Raw genomic sequence first — 25,172 nt, 5'->3', positions numbered from 1 at the left:
CTTCTAACCATACCCTAGCACCCCGAATTTGTTGGCGAAGTCCATTTTGCTCTATGAGTTCATGCTGACCTACCCCTAACCCTAAGTGGAATTTTGTTCCAATGCGATTTTCTTCTGTATTTTACAAGGAAAAATAGATAGGTTGGCCTAGAAATGTAAGTGCGCTCCTAAAAATACCCTAGAACCCCAAATTTGCTGCTGATGTCCATTTTGCTCTATCACTTCATCGTGAACTAACCCTAACTCTAAATTCAATTTTCCTTCAATGGGATTTTCTAATGTATTTTAAAAAGAAATATTGATAGGGCAGCATTGAAAAATGAGTGCCCTCCTAACTATACCGCACAACTCCGAATATGTTGGCGAAGTCCATTTTGCTCTATAAGTTCATGTTGAACTAAACATAACCCTAAGTGGAATTTTCCTCCAATGCGATTTTCGTATGTATTTTACCAGGAAATATAGATATGGCAGCCACGTAAAGTAAGTGCGCTCCTAACCATACCCAAGCACTCTGAATTTCTTGGCAAAGTCCATTTTGCTCTATGAGTTCATCGTGACCTAACCCTAACCCTAAGTGGAATTTTGTTCCAATGCGATTTTCCCATGTATTTTACCAGGAAACATAGATAGGGCAGCCTAGAAAAGTTATTCCCCTCCTAACAATACCCTAGCACCCTGAATTTGGTGGCGAAGTCCATTTTGCTCCGTGTGTTCATGTTGACCTAACTCTAACCCTAAGTGGAATTTTTCTCCAAAGGGATTTTCCCATGTATTTTAAAAAGAAATATCGATAGGGCAGCATTGAAAAGTGAGTGCCCTCCTAACTGTACCGCACAACTCCGAATATGTTGGCAAAGTCCATTTTGCTTTATGAGTTCATGTTTACTTAACCCTAACCCTATGTGGAATTTTCCTTCAATGGGATTTTCCCATGTATTTTACCAGGAAACATAGATAGGGCAGTCTAGAAAAGTTACTGCCCTCCTAACCCTACCCAGTTAATCCAAAAATATTGGTGATGTCCATTATGCGTTATGACTTCATGGTGAGCTAAATCTAACCCTAAGTGGAATTTTCCTCCAATGGCATTTTCAAACGTATTTTTCAAGGAAAGATAGATAGGGCAGGCTAGAAAAGTTATTGCCCTCCTAACCCTACCCAGTTACTCCGCAAATATTGGCGATATCTATTTTGCTCTATGACTTCATGATGAGCTAAATCTAACCCTAAGTGGAATTTTCCTCCAAAGGGATTTCCCTATGTATTTTACAAGGAAACACAGATAGGACAGCCTAGAAAAGTGAGTGCCCTCCTAACTATACCCAAGCACTCTGAATTTGTTGGCGAAGTCCATTTTGCTCTATGAGTTCATATTGACCTAACCCTAACCCTAAGTGGAATTTTTTCCAATGCGATTTTCCTATATATTTTACCAGGAAACATAGATAGGGCAGCCTAGAAAAGTTATTGCCCTCCTAACCATACCCTAGCACCCCGAATTTGGTGGTAAAGTCCATTTTCCTCTTTGAGTTCATGTTGACCTAACCCTAACACTAAGTGGAATTTTCTTCCAATGTGATTTTCCCATGTATTTTACCAGGAGGCATAAATAGGGCAGCCTTGAAAAGTTATTGCCCTCCTAACCCTACCCAGTTACTCCGAAAATGTTGGCGATGTCCGTTTTGCTCTATGACTTCATGGTGAGCTAAACCTAACCCTAAGTGGAATTTTCCTCCAATGGGATTTTCCAATGTATTTTACCAGAAAATATAGATAGTGGAGACAAGGAGAATCATTGGCCTGCTAATCATAACAAAGCACTCTGAATTTGTTGGCAAAGTCCATTTTGCTCTATGAGTTCATTGTGACCTAACCCTAACCCTATGTGGAATTTTCCTCCAATGGGATTTTCCCATGTATTTTACTAGGAAACATAGATAGGGCAGCCTAGAAAAGTTATTGCCCTCCTAACCATACCCTAGCACCCCGAATTTGTTGGCAAAGTCAATTTTGCTCTATGAGTTCTCATTGACCTAACCCTAACCCTAAGTGGAATTTTCCTCCAATGGGATTTTCCCATGTATTTTACCAGGAAACATAGATACGGCAGCCAAGAAAAATTATTACCCTCCTAACCCTACCCAGTTACTCCAAAAATGTTGGCGATGTCCATTTTGCTCTGTGAGTTCATGTTGACCTACCCCTAACCCTAAGTGGAATTTTCCTCCAATGGGATTTTCCCATGTATTTTACCAGGAAACATAGAGAGTGGAGACAAGAAAACTCTTTGCCCTGCTAATCTTACCAAAGCACTCTGAATTTCTTGGCAAAGTCCATTTTGCTCTGTGAGTTCATTGTCACCTAACCCTAACCCTATGTGGAATTTTCCTCCAATGGGATTTTCCCATGTATTTTACTAGGAAACATAGATAGGGCAGCCTAGAAAAGTTATTGCCCTCCTAACCATACCCTAGCACCCCGAATTTGTTGGCAAAGTCAATTTTGCTCTATGAGTTCTCATTGACCTAACCCTAACCCTAAGTGGAATTTTCCTCCAATGGGATTTTCCCATGTATTTTACCAGGAAACATAGATACGGCAGCCAAGAAAAATTATTACCCTCCTAACCCTACCCAGTTACTCCAAAAATGTTGGCGATGTCCATTTTGCTCTGTGAGTTCATGTTGACCTACCCCTAACCCTAAGTGGAATTTTCCTCCAATGGGATTTTCCCATGTATTTTACCAGGAAACATAGAGAGTGGAGACAAGAAAACTCTTTGCCCTGCTAATCTTACCAAAGCACTCTGAATTTCTTGGCAAAGTCCATTTTGCTCTGTGAGTTCATTGTCACCTAACCCTAACCCTAAGTGGAATTTTCCTCCAATGCGATTTTACTATGTATTTTACCAGGAAACATAGATAGGGTAGCCTAGAAATGTAAGTGCCCTCCTAACCATACCCAAGCGCTCTGAATTTGTTGGCGATATCCATTTTGCTCTATGAGTTCATGATGATCTAAACCTAACCCTTAGTGGAAATTTCCTCCAATGGGATTTTCCCATGTATTTTAAAAAGTAATATTGATAGGGCAGCATAGAAATGTAAGTGCCCTCCTAAATATATTCAAGCATTCAGAATTGGTTGGTAATGTCCATTTTGCTCTATGACTTCATGGTTACCTAATCCTAACCCTAAGTGGAATTTTCCTCCAAACGGATTTTCCCAAGTATTTTAAAAAGAAATATTGATAGGGCAGTGTTGAAAGGTGAGTGCCCTCCTAACTGTACCGCACAACTCCATTTTGCTTTATGAGTTCATGTTTACTTAACCCTAACCCTATGTGGAATTTTCCTCCAATGGGATTTTCCCATGAATTTTACCAGGAAACATAGATAGGGCAGTCTAGAAAATTTATTGCCCTCCTAACCCTACCCAGTTAATCCAAAAATGTTGGTGATGTCCATTTTGCTCTATGACTTCATGGTGAGCTAAATCTAACCCTAAGTGATATTTTCCTCCAATGGGATTTTCCAATGTATTTTACAAGGAAACATAGATAGGGCAGCCTAGAAAAGTCATAGCCCTCCTAACCATATCCAAGCACTCTCAATTTGTTGGCAAAGTCCATTTTGCTTTATGAGTTCATGTTGACCTAACCCTAACCCTAAGTGGAATTTCCCTCCAATAGGATTTTCCCATGTATTTTACCAGGAAACATAGACAGGGCAGCCTAGAAAATTTATTGCCCTCCTAACCGTACCCTAGCACCCCGAATTTGTTGGCAAAGTCCATTTTGCTCTATGAGTTCATGTTGACCTAACCCTAACCCTAAGTGGAATTTTCCTCCAAAGGTATTTTCCAATGTATTTTACCAGGAAACTTAGATGGAGACAAGAAAAATCATTGGCCTGCTAATCATACCAAAGCACTCTGAATTTGTTAGCAAAGTCCATTTTCCTCTATGAGTTCATGGTGACCTAACCCTAACACTATCTGGAATTTTCCTCCAATGGGATTTTCCCATGTATTCTACTAGGAAACATAGATAGGGAAGCCTAGAAAATTTATTGCCCTCCTAACCATATCCTAGCACCCCGAATTTGTTGGCGAAGTCCATTTTGGTCTATGAGTTCATGGTGACCTAACCCTAACCCTAAGTGGAATTTTGTTCCAATGCGATTTTCGTATGTATTTTACCAGGACACATAGATAGGGTAGCCTAGAAATTTAAGTGCACTCCTAAATATATTCAAGCATTCAGAATTGGTTGATAATGTCCATTTTGCTCTATGACTTCATGGTGACCTAATCCTAACCCTAAGTGGAATTTTCCTCCAAAGGGATTTTCCCGTGTATTTTAAAACGAAATATCGAGAGGGCAGCATTGAAAAGTGAGTGCCCTCCTAACTATACCGCACAACTACGAATATGTTGGTGAAGTCCATTTTTCTCTTTTAGTTCATGTTGAACTAAACCTTACCCTAAGTGGAATTTTCCTCCAATGCGATTTTCCTATGTATTTTACCAGGAAATATAGACAGGGCAGCCAAGAAAAGTAAGTGCGCTCCTAACCATACCCAAGCACTCTGAATTTGTTGGTAATCTCCATTTTGATGTATCAGTTCATGTTCACCTAACCCTAACCCTATGTGGAATTTTCCTCCAATGGGATTTTCCCATTATTTTACCAAAAAAGAAAGATAGGGCAGCTTGGAAATGTAAGTCCCATTGAAGGAAAATTCCACTTAGAGTTAGGGTTACTTCACAATGAACTGATAGAGCAAAATGGACATCACCAGCAAATTTGGGTTGCTAGGGTATGTTAAGGAGGGAACTTACATTTCTAGGCTACCCTATCTATTTTTCCTGGTAAAATATAAAGGAAATGCGCATTGGAGGAAAATTCCATTTAGGGTTAGGTTTTGTTCAACATGAACTCATACAGCAAAATGGACTTCGCCAACATATTCGGAGTTGTGCGGTATAGTTAGGAGAGCACTCACTTTTCAACGCTGCCCTATTGATATTTCTTTTTAAAATACATGGGAAAATCCCATTGAAGGAAGATTCCACTGAGGGTTAGGGTTATGTCAACATCAACTCATAAAGTAAAGTGGATATCAGCAGCAAATTCGGGGTGCTAGGGTATGTTTAGGAGGGCACTTACATTTCTAGGCTACCCTATCTATGTTTCCTGGTAAAATACATAGTAAAATCGCATTGGAAGAAAATTCCACTTAGTGTTAGGATTACGTCAACATGAACTCATAGAGCAAAATGGAGTTCGCCACCAAATTCGGGGTGCTAGGGTATGGTTAGGAGGGCAATAAATTTTCTAGGCTACCCTATCTATGTTTCCTGGTAAAATACATGGGAAAATTCCTTTGGAGGAAATTTCCATTTAGGGTTAGGGTTAGGTCAACATGAACTGAAAGAGCAAAATGCACTTCGCCAACAAATTTAGAGTGCTTAGCTATGGTTAGGAGCACACTTTCTTTTCTTGGCTGCCCTATCTATGTTTCCTGGTAAAATACATGGGAAAATCCCTTTGGAGGAAAATTCTACTTAGGGTTAGGGTTAGGCCAACATGAACTCACAGAGCAAAATGGACTTCGCCACCAAATTCGGGGTGCTAGGGTATGGTTAGGAGGGCAATAACTTTTCTAGGTTTTACCAGTGAACATTCAAAGTGGAATGTTTCCTGGTAAAATACATGGGAAAATCCCATTGGAGGAAAATTCCACTTAGGGTTAGGGTTAGGTCAACATGAACTCATAGAGCAAAATGGACTTCGCCAACAAATTCAGAGTGCTTGGGTATAGTTAGGAACGCACTTACTTTTCTTGGCTGCCCTATCTATGTTTCCTGGTAAAATACATGGGAAAATACCATTGGAGGAAAATTCCACATAGTGTTAGGATTAGGTCACCATGAACTCATACTGGAAAATGGATTTTACCAAAAAATTCGGAATTCTTTGGTATGGTTAGCAGGGCAATGACTTTTTTTGTCTGCCCTATCTATGTTTCCTGGTAAAATACATGGAAAAACTCCATTGGAGGAAAATTCCACTTAGGGTTAGGGTTAGGTCCCCTTGAACTCATAGAGCAAAATGGATATCGCCAAAAAATTCAGAGCGCTTGGGTATGGTTAGGAGGTCACATACATTTCTAAGCTACCCTGTCTATGTTTCCTGGTAAAATACATAGGAAAATCGCACTGGAACAAAATTCCACTTAGGGTTAGGTCACCATGAACTCATAGAGCAAAATGGACTTCGCCAACAAATTCAGAGTGCTTGGGTATACTTAGGAGGGCACTCAGTTTTCTAGGCTGCCCTATCTATATTTCCTGGTAAAATACATGGGAAAATCGTATTGAAGGAAAATTCCACATAGAGTTAACGTTAGGTCACCATGAACTCATAGAGCAAACTGGATATCGCCCACAAATTCAGAGAGCTTGGGTATGGTTAGGAGGGCACTGACTTTTCCAGGCTGCCGTATTTATGTTTCCTGATGAAATACATGGGAAAATCCCATTGAAGGAATATTCACCTTAGTTAGGGTTAGTTCACGATGAATTGATAGAGCAAAATGGACATCAGCAGCAAATTCAAGGTGCTAGGGTATGTTTAGGAGGTCAATAACTTTTCTAGGGTGCCCTATCTATGTTTCCTGGTAAAATACATGGGAAAATTGCATTGGAGGAAAATTCCACTTAGGGTTAGGGTTAGGTCACCACGAAGTCATAGAGCAAAATGGACATAGCGAACAAATTCAGAGTGCTTGCGTATGGATAGCAAGGCAATGACTTTTCTTCGCTGCCCTATCTATGTTTCCTGGTAAAATACATTGGAAAATCCCTTTGGATGAAAATTCCGCTTAGGGTTAGGGTTAGATCCCCGTGAAATCATAGAGCAAAATGGAAATCAGCAGCAATTTAGAGGTGCTGGGTTATGATTAGGAAGTCAATAACTTTTGTAGGCTGCCCTATCTATGTTTCCTGGTAAAATACATGGGAAAATAGCATTGGAGGAAAATTCCACATAGATTTAGGGTTAGGTCACCATGAGGTCATAGAGCAAAATCGACATTACCAACCAATACGGAATGCTTGGATATATTTGGGGGCATTTCTAAGCTGTCCTATCTTTGTTTCTTGGTAAAATACATGGGAAAATCCCATTGGAGGAAAATTCCACTTAGATTTAAAGTTAGGTCTACATAAAGTCACAGAGCAAAATGGACATCGCCAACATTTTTGGAGCAACTGGGTATGGTTAGGAGGGCAATTACTTTTCTAGGCTGCCCTATCTATGTTTCCTGGTAAAATGCATGGGAAAATCCCATTGGAGGAAAATTCCACTTAGGTTTTGGGTTAGATCAACATGAACTCATAGAGCAAAATGGACATCATCAAAAAATTTGGGGTGCTAGGGTATGTTTAGGAGGGCAACAACTTTTCTAGGCAGCCCTATCTATGTTTCCTGGTAAAATACATGGGAAAATCGCATTGGAAGAAGTTAGCCTTAGGTCAACATGAACTCATAGAGCAAAGTGGACTTCGCCAATATATTGGGACTGCTATGGTACAGTTAGGATGGCACTCACTTTTCAATGCTACCCTATCGATATTTCTTTTTAAAATACATGGGAAAATACCTTTGAAGGAAAATTCATCTTAGGTTAAGTTTAGGTCACTATGAAATCATAGAGAAAAATGGACTTCGCCAACAAATTTAGAGCGCGTGAGTATGGTTAGGAGAGCACTTACGTTTCTTGCCCTATCTATATTTCCTGGAAAAATACTGGGAAAATCGCATTGGAGGAAAATTCTACATAGTGTTAGTGTTAGGTCCCCATGAAATCATAGAGCAAAATGGATATCACCAACAAATTCAGAGAGCTTTTTTATGGTTAGGAGGGCACTGACTTTTCCAGGCTACCCTATCTATGTTTCCTGGTGAAATACATGGGAAAATCCCTTTAAAGGTCAATTCAACTTAGGGTTAGGGTTAAGTCACCATGAAATCATAGAGCAAAAAGGATATCGCCAACAAATTCAGAGTGCTTTGGTATGGTTAGGAGGGCACTCACTTTTCTAGGTTGCCCTATCTATATTTCCTGGTAAAATACATGGTAAAATCCCATTGAAGGAAAATTCCACTTAGGGTTAGGTTTAGGTCACGATGAACTCATAGAGCAAAATGGACATCACTAACAAATTCGGAGTGCTTGGCTATGGTTAGGAGAGTACTAATTTTTCTAGGCTGCCCTTTGTTTCCTGGTAAAATACATGGGAAAATCCCGTTGGAGGAAAATTCCAGTTAGGGGTAGGGTTAGTTCACCATGAAGTCATAGAGCAAAATGGACATCACCAATTCAGAGTGCTTGGGTATGTTTAAGAGGGCATTTACATTTCTAAGCTGCCCTATCTTTGTTTCTTGGTAAAATTCATGGTAAAATCCCACTAGAGGAAAATTCCACTTAGGGTTAGGTTTAGGTCTCCATGAAGTCATAGAGCAAAATGGACATTGACAACAAATTCGGAGTAACTGGTATGGTTAGGAGGGCACTTACTTTTGTAGGCTGCCCTATCTGTTTCCTGGTAAAATACATGGGAAAATCACATTGGAGAAAAATTCCACTTAGGGTTAGGGTTAGGTCACTAAGAACTCATAGAGGAAAATGGACTTCACCAACCAATTTGGAGTGCTTGGGTATGTTAAGCAGGGCACTTACATTTGTAAACTGCCCTATTTTTGTTTCTTGGTAAAATACATGGGAAAATCCCTTTGGAGGAAAATTCCACATAGAGTTAGGTTTAGGTCACCATGAAGTCATAGAGCAAAATGGACATCACCAACAAATTTGGAGTAACTGAGTATGGTTAGAAGGGCACTTACTTTTCTAGGCTGACCGAACTATGTCTCCTGGTAAAACACATGGGAAAATCCCATTTGAGAAAAATTCCACTTAGGGTTAGTGTTAGGTAACCATGAAGTCAGAGTAAAATTGACATCGCCAACCAATTCGGGGTGCTTGGGTATGGTTAGAAGGGCACCTACTTTTCTAGGCTGACCTATCTATGTTTTCTGGGAAAATACATGGGAAAATCCTATTGGAGGAAAATTGCACTTAGGGTTACGGTTAGGTCACCATGAAGTCATAGAGCAAAATGGACATCGCCAACAAATTCGGAGTAACTAGGTATTTTCTAGTCTGCCCTATCTACATTTTCATGTAAAATACATGGGAAAATCCCATTGGAGGAAAATTCCAATTAGGGTTAGGGTTAGGTCACCATGAACTTGGAGAGCAAAATGGACATTGCCAACCAATTCGGAGTGCTTGGATATTGTTAGTAGGGCACTGACTTTTCTAGGCTACCCTATCTATGTTTCCTTGTAAAATACATGGGAAAATCCCATTGTAGGAAAATTCCACTTAGGGTTAGGGTTAGGTCACCATGAACTCGGAGAGCAAAAGTGACATTGCCAACAAATTCGGAGTGCTTGGCTATGGTGAAGGGGGGAAAGAAAGAAAGAAAAAAAGAAAGAAAGATGAAAGAAGAAAGAAAGAAAGAAAGAAAGAAAGAAAGAAAGAAAGAAAGAAAGAAAGAAAGAAAGAAAGAAAGAAAGGAAGAAAGAAAGATGGTTGACCCTGTATACTTGGGAATCGGGCACCCTGGCATGATGGTTAAGCCCTAACCAACCACCAAGTGTACTGAATACTCTTTATAGTTTGGGTATTGAGTATATTGTACTAGGTTCCTTGTAGACAGGAGCAATTCTGTTAAAAATAGAAAGGGAAGATTTCCAACTTTACAGATAAATATCCCATTCACAAAATCTTTCTTGTAAAAGACAACCAAACTGTCTTAATTTTTTTTAAGAATGCTTCACTCCTGCAAAAAAAAAGTCTCAAAGATACAGGACAGCAAACTTTAAGTTTAGTTCCTAATGTTCTCTCACATTTTCCTGGCAAAAGTATGGAAGCAATTAGATATTACCATTTTTCAGATTTTTTTTTTCACTTTCCATTTACCTTGCAAGTTTCTGACTCTTCTTATCTTCTAAGCTCAGCCAAGCATTGCCACCAGCTGAAATGCCCTCTGAGAAGAAGCTGACATTGATTAAACAAATGTCAAGAGCAGTTGAGTAGATTCCAAAGAATCTTGACCCAGGGAGCATCCAAAAGGACCACGCATGATTTACCATTGATGTTGTCCAAAGGTCAAATTAGGTTCATCTCTTCTTTTGTTTTTTTGAAAGCCTATTTTGCTTTTTTGGGCTAGCTTGATGATCCATTTTGAATTTTGCTGTGTTAATATAGTCAGGTATTTTAACTATTTTTTAATTGTTTAAGCATCAGCTGAACAGAAATATAAATTCTTACAGACAAGCAAACATTTATATATGTGATTTTAAACAGTTATACTGACAGCTCTGCCTTGCTGGTGAACTAGCTTGGTGCAATGATTAAGGCACCTGGCTGGAAACCAGGAGATTGTGAGTTCTAGTCCCACCTGAAGCACAAAGCCAGCTGGATGACCTTGGGCCAGTCACTCTCAGCCCTAGGAAGGAGGCAATGGTAAACCACTTCCAAAAACATTTGCTAAGAAAACTACAGGCAGTCATCAGGAATCAAAAGGCACCAAAACAAAACAAAACCTTACTACCTTCTTATCAGCAACCTCAGTTCTATTACTTGGTAGCCTTGTTTGATGTCAGCCTTTAAATTTTGGAAAACTGTGAATACTGACCAACAATCCATAGCACCCCTCCAACTCAGCAAAAGTCTAGGAAAGTCTGATTTCATATCAAGGTCAAACAGTCTGTCCTTGTAATAACTCTGAAATAGAGTCAAATCAGTTAAAGGCACATTACTTACAGCACCTTAAAAACACATTTAAATCACAGTTTATTTTGTGGTCAGGGGAATGATACCACTGATGGCTTATCTTTTTTTAAAAAAAGTTTTCTGCAAAACTCAATGCTGTGTGCCTTAATGCAATGCAACCTATTAAGCTCCCTAAAAGATTATCCAAAGCTGGCTTTGATTTTTCATATTGATTATTCATATGCTTCATTTCTCATCTGTTTCTGAGGTCAGAAGAAAGTATGGAAGAAGCATCAATTCTCTTTGTAGAAGAAAGTGGAGGGGGAGGGAGAGGAGAAGGGGGGGAGGAAAGATTGCTAAAGCAATCCAGCAGTTAACATTGCCACCCACTTATTTGCTGCTAACTTAATCAAAGCTTAACTTCAAAGCACTCCATAGCTGCATTAAAGAGGAAATTGCTCTTCAAAGCAGGCTCGGACTACCGAACCATAATGAAGCCAAAGACTAAGGCTTCTCCTGCTTTTTATTGTCTCCTCCCCCTTTTTTTGTGAGAGCTGAGTAGAATGTCTACAAAAAACAATGAACGCGTGTCTCAGAAAAGCAATTCCTGGAGAGAAAACTAATGAGCTAAATGTGAAAAATGACTGAACACCATTGCAAATGGAGACTGCACCGTGTCTAATAATAAACAGCAATTTTATTTTCAGTCTTTGGGGTTTGTGATACAATAGAAACCTACTGATCACATAAATCCTGATGTCCAATATCTGTTGAATATTTGAAGTCAAACAGGTGATATCACTTTTCACCTCTGATACCACTGGTAACTGCTTAAATTTCACACAATGAGAAAGGGATGTGTTGAGTCCGTGGCGGGAAAACAGACACGAGAAGCAGCTGGAGTTCTCAGTTTCTTTTATTCAGCGTTCAGCTTACAGGAAGATGGCTTCAGCCTCGCCCAAACGCCTCGCAGCCTCTTATATAGGCAACTCCCGGGTAAATGGGTTACTTTTCCCGCGCCAGCACCCGCGCATGCGCACGGCGCTGGCGACAGCCTGTCTGGTCCCGGGCAGCTTTGCACCTGCCCGGGACTGCCTGCAAACGCCCGAGCCGTTTGCAAGGCTCGGGACATAACACCCCTTTCCCCCGGGCTAAAACTACTACCAACATACAACATTTATTTTATATGACATTTTGCTCCCCAGTGCTCCCACTGATTACTGGCTTTTGCCTTGCCAGCAATGTTATGTAATCTTCTAGATACTTAGGAGATTTCTTTGCTCTCTGTGACCTTCTTAGCTCTGGGTTACTGGCATAAGTCCCCTGACTGGAGGGAGGCGTGAGCCTGTTCTCTCTATTGTGCCCTGGTGTCTTCCAAGGACTGTGCCCCGATGCCTGGCCTGCTTGCTTGCCCACCGGGCTCGTCAGGCCAGGGCTTCTGTTGCTTTGTGACCTGGTTGTCCTACCTAGCTGTAGACCCTCAGGCCCCTTGAAGTGATAGCCACTGCTGGGCGTCTCTGTAGAACCTCCTAGGTCAGTCCAAGACCTGTCAGGAGGCTGTCCATTCCCTGAACCCCATTCTGTGCTCGGGCTCGTGTGGGTTTCTGTACTTTCCCAAAACTCAGGTGTTCCCTGATTTGTGCTAGGGGTGTTGTAGTCGGGACTTGGTTCCTCGACTAGCTCTGTGTATGTTTGACCCCCTGTAGGATTTGGGGTAAGGTCAGGCCAACCTTGGGAATTGTGTGCCAGCTCTCTTGCGGGGAATGATTTGTTGGGATGCCCCCGGGTATCCTCCGTTGCTGGAGTGCTGTGTGATGTATGTGGAAAGTGAGTATGCCCCCGGGGTGACTCCCTGGCTGGAGTAGGCGTGAGTGCCTGTTGTGTGGGTAAGCTCCATGACTTTCTTTTCGGAGCAATTGCAGAACCCTGAGATGGGCCGTTTGTGGCTCCCTCAGTGGAGGTGGGCAGTAGCTCTTGCCCTTCCCTTTGCTCCAAAGGGTCCCCCTCCCCCCCTGGAAAAGACCCAGGAGTCTCATCAGAAAAGTCTCGCCTAGAGCGAAGTTGGTCGATGTGCCGCCGCAGGACACGACCGTTGTCCAGGGCAACCTCGTAGGAGAGAGGACCTGTGATCCTGGACACAGAAGCGGGGACCCATGTATGACCAGGCCCGTAATTGCGAGCCCAAACCGGGGCACCCACAAGTAGTTGTCTAGGTGCCCTAGGATGTGAGGTAGATGAAGGCAGTCTGTCCGGATGCAACCGGTCAAGTCTAGTAGTAAGTTGGCGCCCCCAACGAAGTTCAGCTGGACTTCTCCCTGTAGAAGTGGACGGTGTGGTGCGATAAGAAAGGAGAAAGTCAGCCAACCTGTGATGCCAGTCCCCGTAGGTGAGTCTCTTCAAGGCGTCCTTTGCGATGCGCACCATGCGTTCAGCCATACCGTTGGTGGACGGGTGAAAAGGCGCAGACGTGGCATGACGAATCAGGTTTGCCTGTAAGAAAGCTTGGAATTCGGAGGAGGTGAATTGAGGGCCGTTGTCGGACACAATGACATCTGGCAGCCCGTGTGCAGCAAAAATCCCCCTCAGTACCTGAATAGTCTTTGCAGTGGTGGTGGATGAGACAGGCACAACCTCAAGCCATTTTGAATGGCTGTCAACAAGGACCAAGAAGAACTGGCCCTGAAAGGGCCCAGCGTAGTCAATGTGCACCCTAGACCATGGGGACTGTGTTTCCTCCCATCTATGGACAGGAGCTTGGGGTATCTCTGGGCGAGATCGTTGGCACAGGTGGCATGCGTGTACCTTAGCCTCAATATCTTTATCTAAAGCAGGCCACCACAAGTGGCTGCGTGCAAGAGCCTTCATACGAACAATGCCAGGATGACCCTCGTGGAGGGATTCTAAGACCCTAGTCCTCATTGAGGTGGGAATGACAACTCTGTTTCCCCAAAGCAGACAACCCTGAGAAAGGGACAGTTCGTTCCTTTTGGACCAGAAACTCTGAAACTCAGGACTAGGGCAGTGCTCAGGCCACCCGGACAGGACCCAGAGCGGACACGTGAAAGTGTGTGATCTGTACCTGTTTCAGCGGTAACATCCCTGGCACTAAGAGGGAGCTCGGGCAAGGCTTGGATTGATAGAATGTTGACAGCTGGCGCGGGGTCAGCTTCTACTACTGGCAGAGGCAACCTACTGAGGACATCAGCATGGCCCATTTCTTTCCCAGGCTTGTGGAGTAATGAAAAATCATATGCAGACAAAAAAATAGACCACCTAAGCATTCTAGGGGAAATGATGTGGGGAGTCTGCTTACGTGTGGTAAACAGTCCCGCAGAGGCTTTGGGTCATGAAGACGTGAAATGCTGCCCTATAGAAAATCGGGAATTTTTTAATTCCAGCAACAACAGCCAGAGCCCTCCCTGTCCTACCTGAAGCCGTAGTTCGCTCAGCAGAAGACAGTGTTCTGGAGTTAGTATGCAATAGGTAACCTGAGTTCCATCAACCTGATGTGACTCAGGACGCTCCAACCCCGTAGGGGGACGCATCACAAGCCGAGCACACAGGGAGAGACTCGTTGAAATGTGCAAGAACACTGTTAGAAGTGAGCAAGGCCTTGACTTCTTTAAAGCAAGCCTCATGCGCTTGTGACCACAGCCACACAGCCTGTTTGTCTAGTATCCTGTGAAGAGGCTCAGCTACACTAGCTTTATGTGGAAGAAAAGAATTGTAGAAATTCAGGAGGCCTAGGAAGGCCTGAAGTTCGGCCTTAGACTTTGGCCTGGGTGCATCTAAAATAGCAGTTATTTTGGATTCAGCAGGATGAATCCCAGCAGCATCAATTTTGAATCCCAGAAATTCAGTAGAAGGCACCCCAATCTGGCATTTGTCTTTTCTGAGCTTGAGGCCTGATTTCCTGAATCTTAACAGGACAGCCCTAAGCCTTTCAGCTAGAATGTGTGTGGAGTCTCCTGCAATCAAGACATCGTCAAAGTAGGGGCAGACCCCTGGTATACCTCGTAGTGTGTTTTCCATTACGCTTTGGAAATCCCAGGAGCGACATTCACTCCAAACTGTAGCCTTTTTACCTTAAAGGCTCCCCTGTGGGTCACAATGGTCTGAGCTATAGCAGCATCATCATCAACAGGCAGCTGTTGATATGCTTGAGCTAGGTCAAGCTTTGCAAAAACACGCCCCCCCTTGAGAGAGGCCAGGATGTGACTGACCACAGGAACAGGATAGGCATGTTGCTGCAATGCCTTATTGAGTGTGCATTTGTAATCAGCACAAATGCGAATGTCCCCATTTGCCTTTAGAGGCGTGACAATGGGGGTCTCCCATGGGCTGGAATCAACAGGTTCTAGGATTCCCTGTTGGATTAGTTTGTCTAGTTCAGTGTCAATCTTACTTTTTAAAGCAAAAGGGACCCTTCTTGCTTTAATCCTAATGGAGTGACAGTGGGGTCTAGCTTTAAGGACACAGGTGGTCCTTTGAATGTGCCCAGCTGGGGGCTGAAAACATCTGCAAATTCTTTGCAGACTTCCTGTAGTCGAGTGTTTGTAAGCTGTTGAGTCCTGTGACGTGTATCCCCAGGGCCTCAAACCAATCGAGTCCTATGAGACTCGTTCGTTCACCCCCTACTACTAATAAGTCTAGTGGACCTTCAAAACTCTTGTATTGCACGTTAAGGGTGGCCTCCCCCTTAACACACACTCTTGAGTTCTGAAAATCTGTTAATACAATATCAGAAGGCCTTAACTTGGCCTTAGTCCCACTACTGGAACAAATCTTCCTAAATGTATGCAATGAAATGATGGAAAGGGCAGACCCTGTGTCTAGTTCCATAGATAATGGAACCCCTTGTAGCTTCACGTTGAGTGACAGCTTTTTCTTCATGGGCTTGTGTGTGCCTGTCCTACAGATGCTTCTTCGCGAAGCGCAAAAACCTACCCTATTCTGGCTGGGGAGTCTGGTACCCTTCAGGCGTTCTTCTTGGGGTTGTGCCTTTCGTCGGGCCAGACACACAGCTGCAATGTGCCCTTGTTTGCCGCATGCCCGGCAGGTAGCGGAGCGGAACTTGCAGTCAGCCGATGCACTTGAGCGGAGCCGAAGAGCTTCCCTTCTGGTTCTCTTCCTTCGCGGGGTGTAGACGGTCGACTTCTTCGTCCGGATCCTCCTCGGAGTTTCGTCAGACGTCTTCCTGGTGCACGGACGCACCCTCTGCACTGCTTCTGATCGGCCGCATGTTCTTGACGGCGCCGCTTGCTGCTTCTTCTGCGGTGACTTCCCTTAAGGCGTCTTGGAAGGATAATTCTTCCTTGGCGAAAAGTCTCTGTTGTAGCTCTCGATGCCTTAACCCGCACACGAATCGGTCCCTCAGTCGTTCCTCGAGGTCCTTGAACTCGCAGGGCTTGGCGGCCTTCCGTAACGCGGCTATGTATTCCTTGGCTGACTCACCGGACCGTTGATCCCTCTGTTCGAAGGTGTGGCGCCATGAGATAACGGACACCTTGGGGTGGAAGTGCTCCTTCATCAGCTTCTTCAGGTCTGCGTAGCTTACAGACTCTACTGGAACAGGTGCTGCAAGGTTTTCTGCGATTTCGAAGGCGTCTTGGCCGCAAACGCAAAGCAGGGTGGCAGCCTTCAAGCTATCTTCCTCACTTGGTTTGCCTTGAAGTAGTTCTCCATTCTGGATACGTAGGACTCCCACCGCTCTGGATGTGAGACGTCGAATTCTGAAAGCCTTCCGATTTTCGCCATCTTCGGATCTTCAGGAGACGGGTCTATCAGCCAGCCTACCCCCGAATGCGCACCGGAATGGCGGGCAGCTGCCGAGTCGACGCCGTTCCTCTTCCGCCGCTCAGGACTCCTTGGGTAAGCTTACACTTCTTCCTTTCCAGGTAGTGCAAGGCATCCCATCCTCGTCGCCAGTGTTGAGTCCGTGGCGGGAAAGCAGACACGAGAAGCAGCTGGAGTTCTCAGTTTCTTTTATTCAGCGTTCAGCTTACAGGAAGATGGCTTCAGCCTCGCCCAAACGCCTCGCAGCCTCTTATATAGGCAACTCCCGGGTAAATGGGTTACTTTTCCCGCGCCAGCACCCGCGCATGCGCACGGCACTGGCGACAGCCTGTCTGGTCCCGGGCAGCTTTGCACCTGCCCGGGACTGCCTGCAAACGCCCGAGCCGTTTGCAAAGGCTCGGGACATAACAGGATGCATTTAAATTCCATAAAAATGAAACAGGAGAAGATCATTACAAATACATTTCTGTGAGTTTTAAGCTTCACTAATTTACAGGATTGTAACTACTATACTCAACCTAAGTAAGCAAATAAAATATATCATCTGGGCATACATAATGCTTTGAGGATAATAAATGACAGAGTAAGAGAAGAGGGATATTTCTTTGGCTAAACTGTTGTAGTATTAATTACTCTGAATATTAATTTTGTTCCATAACAATGCCCAATTTTAAAAAAGGTTACTTCTATTGTTATCAATTGCAGTCATCAGAAATTAATTTTCCATGTTCTCAAGAGCTACATCAAGTTGAAATCAAATCAGAACTCTATGTTTAAAAAATGAACAGCCAATCCATCATACAAATTAATTGACATTGCTAGCCTTACTAAAAAAAAACCTACATTACACTTCCCATCATTGTTCTAAACATATTTTTACACAGTAGCTATTATTTATTTCTTCTAATTCCTGTCCTTTTTCAGGATACCATCAGAGAGTCTACAGAGCTGAATTTTGGAAACAGATCCTCTAAATGGCTAAAGTATGAATTTTTTACTGAAACTCTGTAACCTATATTTTGTATATAAACCACATATAATGAACCCCTAGAATTGCTGGATCTTTCAAGGTATAGAAGTTTTACACACACACACACACACACACACACACACACACACACACACACACGGAGATACTATGCAATTTCTTTCTCCTAACAGTGTCCCTTGAGCTTCTGCTTTCTCTTTTCCCTCTTCATTTTGCAATTAACCCTGTTGAAATTTTGCTTGCTAGGACAAGCAAAGGAACACATGGGTGATAGGCTACCTGCAACCCCTCTACATTTTGACCTGAAACATAAGCTCATATCTGGTTCTTCTTCTTTTTTTTTTTTGAATCAAATGTTCCACCTGGTGAACAGAGATTCATAAATTGCATGTACATAATAAGCTGAACATAAACATGGTTTTCAAACCAAGTGGCTAAGCTAAAACCCAACCATCATATTGTATCCAGGTCATCACACTAAGCCCTAATGAGCTTTACTTGTTTTTGCTTCACATGTTTTTAATATCCTATCTTTATTGTTTTTACAAACAATTCAAGGAGAGTAATCCAAAGTCACCCAGTTGTCTTTCATGGCTGAGGAGGATTAGAACTCACAGTCTGTAAACCTAGTTCATGTGGTTTGTTAATCAATTAGTGCATTATGAGAATGTAGCTGTATTCTGTATTCCACATAATGATTTACCCACCTAATTGTGCCAAGAAACTGGAGCTGTGCAAACATAAATATTCATCCTTCATGCAGATCAATCCCATATCGACCGATGGATTGACCTCAGTCCTTAAGTCCAGAAGAAGTTGGATGGGCACTGGGGAATGCTAAACCAACTGTTCAGTCCATAGGTACTGACCTGTCCATTGGAAAATGGGCTTCTTCCCCTTTCCGGAAGTCTGTGCTATTCTCCAGCCTGGCTAGCACTTCCATCCTCTTCACCATTGTCTCCAACATATCACTCATTTTCCTCAGCACTCCTCTTGACTCCAGAGTCCCCATCACTGCAGTCATACAGGAAAGCAGGAGAAAGGAACAGAAGAACATTCTACAGTGGTGCTCAAGAAGCAGCAGAGATACATTCAGACAGATGGAAAAGGCAAACATTAATTCTTGCGAATGGGAAAAAGGCAGGAAGAAGTTGCTGACAAGATTTCAGTCTGACGCACATTACTACATGGTATATGCTCTGTTCTTGGATTAGCTTGTTCTCAGCAAAAACAATAAAATAACCTAAAAGCAAATATAACATTATGTGATGGGCCGGTGTGAATCACTCCTGATTCAGATCAAAGTGCAGATTCAATAGGCAACGAAGGCATGAATTCAGCTGACTTTGCAATTTGGGATTCATAGATTAAGTTGAACTGAAAAAATATTTATCTATTAGACTCCAATAAGATGTTTGAGAGTGTTTGCAACACCTTCATTTTCCAACAGAATTTGGTTAAAAATAGCAGGGGTCATTAATCCTGCCAACTTTCAGCTATACAATTTTTAAAATATTCTCCCTGCATAACTTTTAAGGCAGAGAAAGCAGGAGTAAGAAAAGGACAGCATAGCAGTTTCTAGACTACCTGGGAAAAAAGCCTAAAAAACCCCAATGAGATATATGTCCTATTCCATTTTTAAAACTCAAACAAACAAGCATTAAAAGTGGCTTTAAAAATAAGTTCTAATTTTTTTCTCTTGCTTTTCTATACTGTACTGCTCAGCTTGGTATAATACTGAAGAACCATCACTGACTTGCTGATATAAGATGATACCGTTTTGTTGCCTCTGATCTTCAGGCTTTTGAGGTGTCAGGAAGGTGGGTGCCTCCTAAGAAGAACCCATAATCAGTAGCAGGACTTGATGGTGTCAGGGTTGTGATAAACTGTTAATACTTTGTTAGCTAGTTATTAGCAGTAGAGACAGCAGAAGCAGGTTGGCACAATGAAATATAACAGCATACACAGAAATAGCCCACTGAGAAAGTTGTATTTATAGCTTGCAATCCTCTATTATTTTTTTTTAAGTGTGCTTTTGAGCAGGTAGCCCTCGATTTACAACAGTTCATTCAGTGAATGTTCAAAGTTATAATGGCACTGAAAAAAGTGATTTATGACCAGCTTTCACACTTATGATCACTGCAGCATTCCCCATGGTGACATAATCAAAATTCAGATGCTTTGTGAAAGTTGGACCATAAGAAAGGCTGAGCGCCAAAGAATTGAGGCCTTTGAACTATGGTGCTGGAGAAGACTCCTGCAAGTCCCTTGGACTGTAAGGTGTTCATACTGGTCAGTCCTAGAAGAGATCAACCCCGACTGCTCTTTAGAAGGCCAGATCCTGAAGTTGAAACTCAAATACTTTGGCTACCTAATGAGAAGGAAGGACTCACTGGAGAAGGGCCTAATGCTGGGAAAGATTGAGGGCAATAGAAGAAGGGGATGACAGAGAATGAGGTGGCTGGATGGAGTCACTGAAGCAGTAGGAGTGAGCTTAAATTGACTCCAGGAGATGGTAGAGGACAGGAAGGTCTGGAGGAACATTGTTCATGGGGTCGTGATGGTCAGACATGACTTCGCAATTAACAACAACATATTTATGATGGTTGCAGTGTCCCGGGATCATGCGATCATGTCATGTGATCATCTTTCATGACCTTCTGAGAAGCAAAGTCAACAGGGAGGCCAGAATTATTTAACAACTGTGTTACTAACTTAACAATTGCAATGATTCATTTAACAGCGGTGGCAAGAAAGGTCATAAAATGGGGCAAAACTCACTTAACAAATGTCTTACTTAGCCACAGAAATGTTGGGCTTAATTGTGGTCGTAAGTTGAGGACTACCTCTTCTTGTGCTACTCTGATTCCTATTCATTTGTTGTCCAGAGACTTAGACCTGCCTCAATCTTGGGAATGTTAAAAGTAGAACAAGAAGTCTTCTTTGTTCCCATATTCAAAGTGCTAAGAATTGTTCTGATTCCCACTTGCTTTGGCAGGACCAGCAGAGAAGTATAAAAACCCCTAGTCTTAAAGTTTCTAGCAGGCTACATTTAAAATGGTGAGACCTGAGGGAAGAAAGGAAGTATTTGTTATACTTCTGAGGAATGAATATACTTGATGAAATGGAAGATGGAACACAAATATTTATGTGCTAAGAATTTATCTTTAATATATCACAAGATTTTTATTTTTAACGTTATAGACTAACATGGCCACCCAAATAAAGTTATATCAATAATTTGGCATTTCCAGGATTTGTGCTATAACCTTAGGCTTGTTATTCAATAAATACTTTCACAGAATTCAGCTATGGGAATTATTTTTTGCAAAACATGTTTGGAGAACATTACAAACAGCATTAACTTCCATTATTTAATACATTTATCCATAGATTTCCTTATCATGTTGGCTGAGAAACCAAGCCTATTGGTTTTTTTATTGTTTCTTTCATGATGATAGAAAGACCTTGAGATGAAAGTAAAGGGCAAAATTCATCCTGTATAATATTTATATGTACGCCCCCTACGAAGCTAAGTTGCTCATCAAATTTATTGCTGTCATTTCATTCTTCTGAACTTCTTTAAAGCAAATTTTCATTTACAAAGCAGTAGGAGGTTAGAGGACACGAGAAACAATTGGAGGCCTACAGACACACTGTAATGTAATGCATATTTTCACTAGCACCAAACATAGACCTGCCACCAAACAGTACCCCAATGTTTCTGGATTAAGGGACAAAGTTCTTTCAGCTCCTATATAGGTAGAATACCATACTGTATCTGGGATGCAAAATCTCTACTGTTCTGCTGCCATTTAAGGGCTGTCTGAATGTTGCCAATCAAGGTATAAGATTATTATTATTAATAATAATAATAATAATACTATAATGACAATGATGATGATGGAAGGGGCCTTGGAGGTCATCTAGTCCAACCCTCTGCTCAGGCAGGAAACTCTATACCATTTCAGACAAATGGCTGTACAGTCTCTTCTTTAAAAAATCCAGTTTTGGAGCATTCACAGCTTCTGGAGGCAGGTTGTTCCTAAGATTCCTAATATTTATTTATATTTTTGCTTCTGTTATTTGGTTAGATTTATATCTATCCTTTTCTCCAAGAGCATTTTACAAGATATCTCCCTTCATTATATTCCTACACAGCAATCCTATGAACTAGGCTGGGCTGAAGGAGAGTGACAGGGCCATAGGCACTGAGGAGGTTTCTGTTCGTGATGGAACCAAAGTCTCCCTGATCCTAGTTCAACCAATTAGCCACTATACCACACTAACTCTTTTAAGACATATTTCAGGAATCAAGGTTCAGGTCCAAGATGGTTATCCTTTAAATTTCAGGTTATTAATTGCATGACCTTTGTGGTGAGTTTTAATTCTTAGTAAAATTTCTATTATAATAGGGAAAGCATAAAGAGACCAATTTCTTTGTGCAGAGATTGATAAGAGAAGAATTACTATAGCTATTGGAGTTCTACATATCTACAGTGCAGCATGTCAGAAGCATGGCCATTTGAGCTAGGAATGTTGAAAACTACTTTGCATTTTCATGCAAATTTCTCCAATATCCAATATCTTCCGAAATTGTCCAGAACTTCCACCCCTAAAAAAAAACCTTACAGTAGCCTATAATGGAAAAATACATTAAAGATATAGTATATTGGGGAAAATTGCTTGCAAAAGTGCATATATTAGGTGGAATGCATTTAAAAATGAATATTATTAGGAGAAAGTGCATACAAAAAGCATATATTTCTGCAGATTTTTTTATGTTACAAAGAAAAGAGCTGAGCCAGACACACACCCCATGATAGAAAAAAATGAAATGTATAGGTGAAGAAAATGTATGAAGTTATTCAGTTAAATCTTCCTGAATGATTTAAAATGTATTTCTCTATACAACTGAACTCAATACACCAGGGATAACAATCTTGCTATTGTTTACATGCTTATTTTTCCCCCAAATGAGAGCAGAGATAATTAAGAATCCCTGATGCTGGCGGGACTGCCAAATTCTTGACTAGTTCTGCTCCAACACTTTTTTAAGAACAACCTGACATGTAGAAATTAAGCAACTGGATTTTTTCCTACTTTTTTGATTAGTTTCCATATCTTCCTATCCATATTCACATCAGCCCTTTAATTTCTGGATCTCAGGCTATGTAGAATAGAAAACAAAGACATCAGAAGGTGGTTCAAAACCCAATCAAAACTTTATCCATGACAGTACCAGCAGTTCAAAATATTTGACTAAATACTAGTAACTAGCCTGTCTTCAATATGAATGATCTGTCCAATAATATGAGATGACTTTTCCTTGTTTTACTGAAGGATTTCCAGTTGACTTTAAAAACTCATTTTTAAAGAGAGGGGGGGAGGGAGGGAGGGAGGGAGGGAGGGAGAGAGAGAGAGGGAGAGAGAGAGAGAGAGAGAGAGAGAAAGAGATCTTCCTTTTTTTCTTGGCAACATGTCTTTCAGTTGTGAAGTGAGGTTCTATCTTTACCAAAGTGGTAACCATGTAAAAATCAAGCTTCTTCTCCATGGGCTCTTGAGAGATGTCAGACATCTGTTCTTAAGTTTACCTTTGAAGTATAATGACCATAGAGTTTTTTATTATAGATAGTTCTTTATTAATAGGCAGAGGACAGTCTCCTGTTTGACAGATTAATTGATCTGGATAAGATAAATTCTCAATAAGTTGAGTTTGATTTCGAGTGAATTCATGGAGACATCTATATTGTTTCTTGACAGCAATATAAAAATGGTTTGTCCAAGCATACTTCCAACCCAACCTAGTTTATAGCACATGATTTTTCAGTGGTCTCTTATCCCACTACTAAATAGATTAGGCCCTGCTTAAGTTTTCATAAGAAACTAAGGTCAATTAAATGCAAGATTTAGATAAAATATCATAAGAATAATATGAGGGGTCTTCATCAACAGCTGACAAAAAAACAGATACCTAGAACACCCCTTCACTGCTTGCCCCCCCAGAATGAAATGCATTTTTATTTACAATAGAATAACAATTTCTGAAATTGTGTCTGTACATTTATTTTTTTATTGATTGATTTTATTATTATTAACTAAATTTATATATGAAAAAAGTAGACAGCTGAAAGAGATGTAAGTCTAACATCCAATACTCATTCAGGTAATCATAAATGTGATTTGGATTGAGCTTAATTTATGCAAAGTCACACTATTGCTGCTTAGCTAACTGTAGTTTTACAAACTGATTTAGCATAAAATGTGACCGGTTGGCCTGGATAAAGTTTTTTTTTGTGTGATGTTGTTGTTGATGTTATTTATTGCTGTTTAATTAATAAAAAAAGCTTTAACAAAAAAGTGAAAAAATATGACAGAGAAAAAAGTGCAATAAATCATTTTAACAGGGAACAGTTACAATTCTATATATACCTATCTAATGAGACTATTATTCAAGTATAAGTACATTGTCCTGTTTACAATACAGTCGTTTAAGCAGTTCCAAGAAGGTTCTACACCCATTTGCACTATTCAGGTGACCCTGAAGGCACAGATAAACTCCCAAGTGGCCTCAACGACTCTCAGAAAGAGCGCTAACAACCAGAAAACTTCAAGGAATATAAATCCTTCCATCCTCCATCATTCGGTCAGAACTGAAGAAGTTTCTTGGATGAGAAGTGAAACGTCTTCAAGGAAAAACAAGGCCCAGTTGCCTTTTGAAAAAGCATCTTTGGGACAAGTACATATAGAGTTCTAATACACTTATATAATTATAGTATTCTTAAACTACTGTATCTTGTACAAATGAGTCATATAATCCATACAATGTCCACATCTATAGGCAATCTCTCTGCAATCAGGTTTTCAATCCACTGCCTGAAAGGGACCATATATTTATTTTTCCAATATCAGCTTTCTGGCTACAGTAATGGCATAGAGAATCCATTTCCAGAACCCATGGAGAGTCCAGTTCTCAAATTCCATGTAATAGGTATATAATTCAAGAGAATGTTATCCTCTGAAAGTTTTAGCTTTTCTTGCACCATCTTATTTTTATAATCCACTACTTTCTCCCCAAATTTAGTAAGCATAGTGTTGAGTCACATAGTCACATAGTTGCAACACATAGAACATTGTAAAAACAATTAGAATTTATTAGACTCTATTATGCTTGTATAGAAAAGGACTGTTAGAAGCAACATTTTGTTGGAGAAGTAATAAGGGTAATGCTTCTTTAAGATACATGTTTTACAATGATCTGGATAACAGGTGAGTAAAGGACCAGCCAGCAATGCTTCTTCCATTGTTAAGAAGAGGTAGAGGCTGGAAGAAAGTGCTTGCTTCATGCCTTCTCTTCAAATCCGATAGGGATCAGAAATGGAAGAGAATTGGCAGGACAGCCTTTCATATAAATGATCCCGAGGTGTCTCAGGGGCTTGTTTGTACATTAATTTTTATTAGTATCTTGCCTTAAGCAATGCCCAGTGTTCAGGAGGAAGGATATTGAATGCAGCACAATTCAATACCAAATAAAATTCA

General features: G+C 41.2%; 1 protein-coding gene across 2 annotated transcripts in view; it reads right to left on the bottom strand.

Annotated features, from left to right (window-relative positions):
• MGAT5B (alpha-1,6-mannosylglycoprotein 6-beta-N-acetylglucosaminyltransferase B) overlaps positions 1–25,172 on the bottom strand; it is a 337,742-nt gene that overhangs the window by 216,744 nt on the left and 95,826 nt on the right. For both annotated transcript variants that reach the window (XM_039328102.1, XM_039328103.1), the window contains exon 3: positions 18,503–18,647. In XM_039328102.1, coding sequence (XP_039184036.1) covers positions 18,503–18,647 — 145 coding nt within the window. The remainder of the gene's footprint in view (positions 1–18,502; positions 18,648–25,172) is intronic.

Source organism: Crotalus tigris, unplaced genomic scaffold, assembly GCF_016545835.1.
Source record: "Crotalus tigris isolate CLP2741 ecotype Arizona unplaced genomic scaffold, ASM1654583v1 scf7180000024370.6872682, whole genome shotgun sequence".
Classification (NCBI taxonomy): Eukaryota; Metazoa; Chordata; class Lepidosauria; order Squamata; family Viperidae; genus Crotalus; species Crotalus tigris.
Note: the sequence above shows the minus strand (reverse complement) of the source record. Positions and strands in the feature narration are given on the sequence as shown.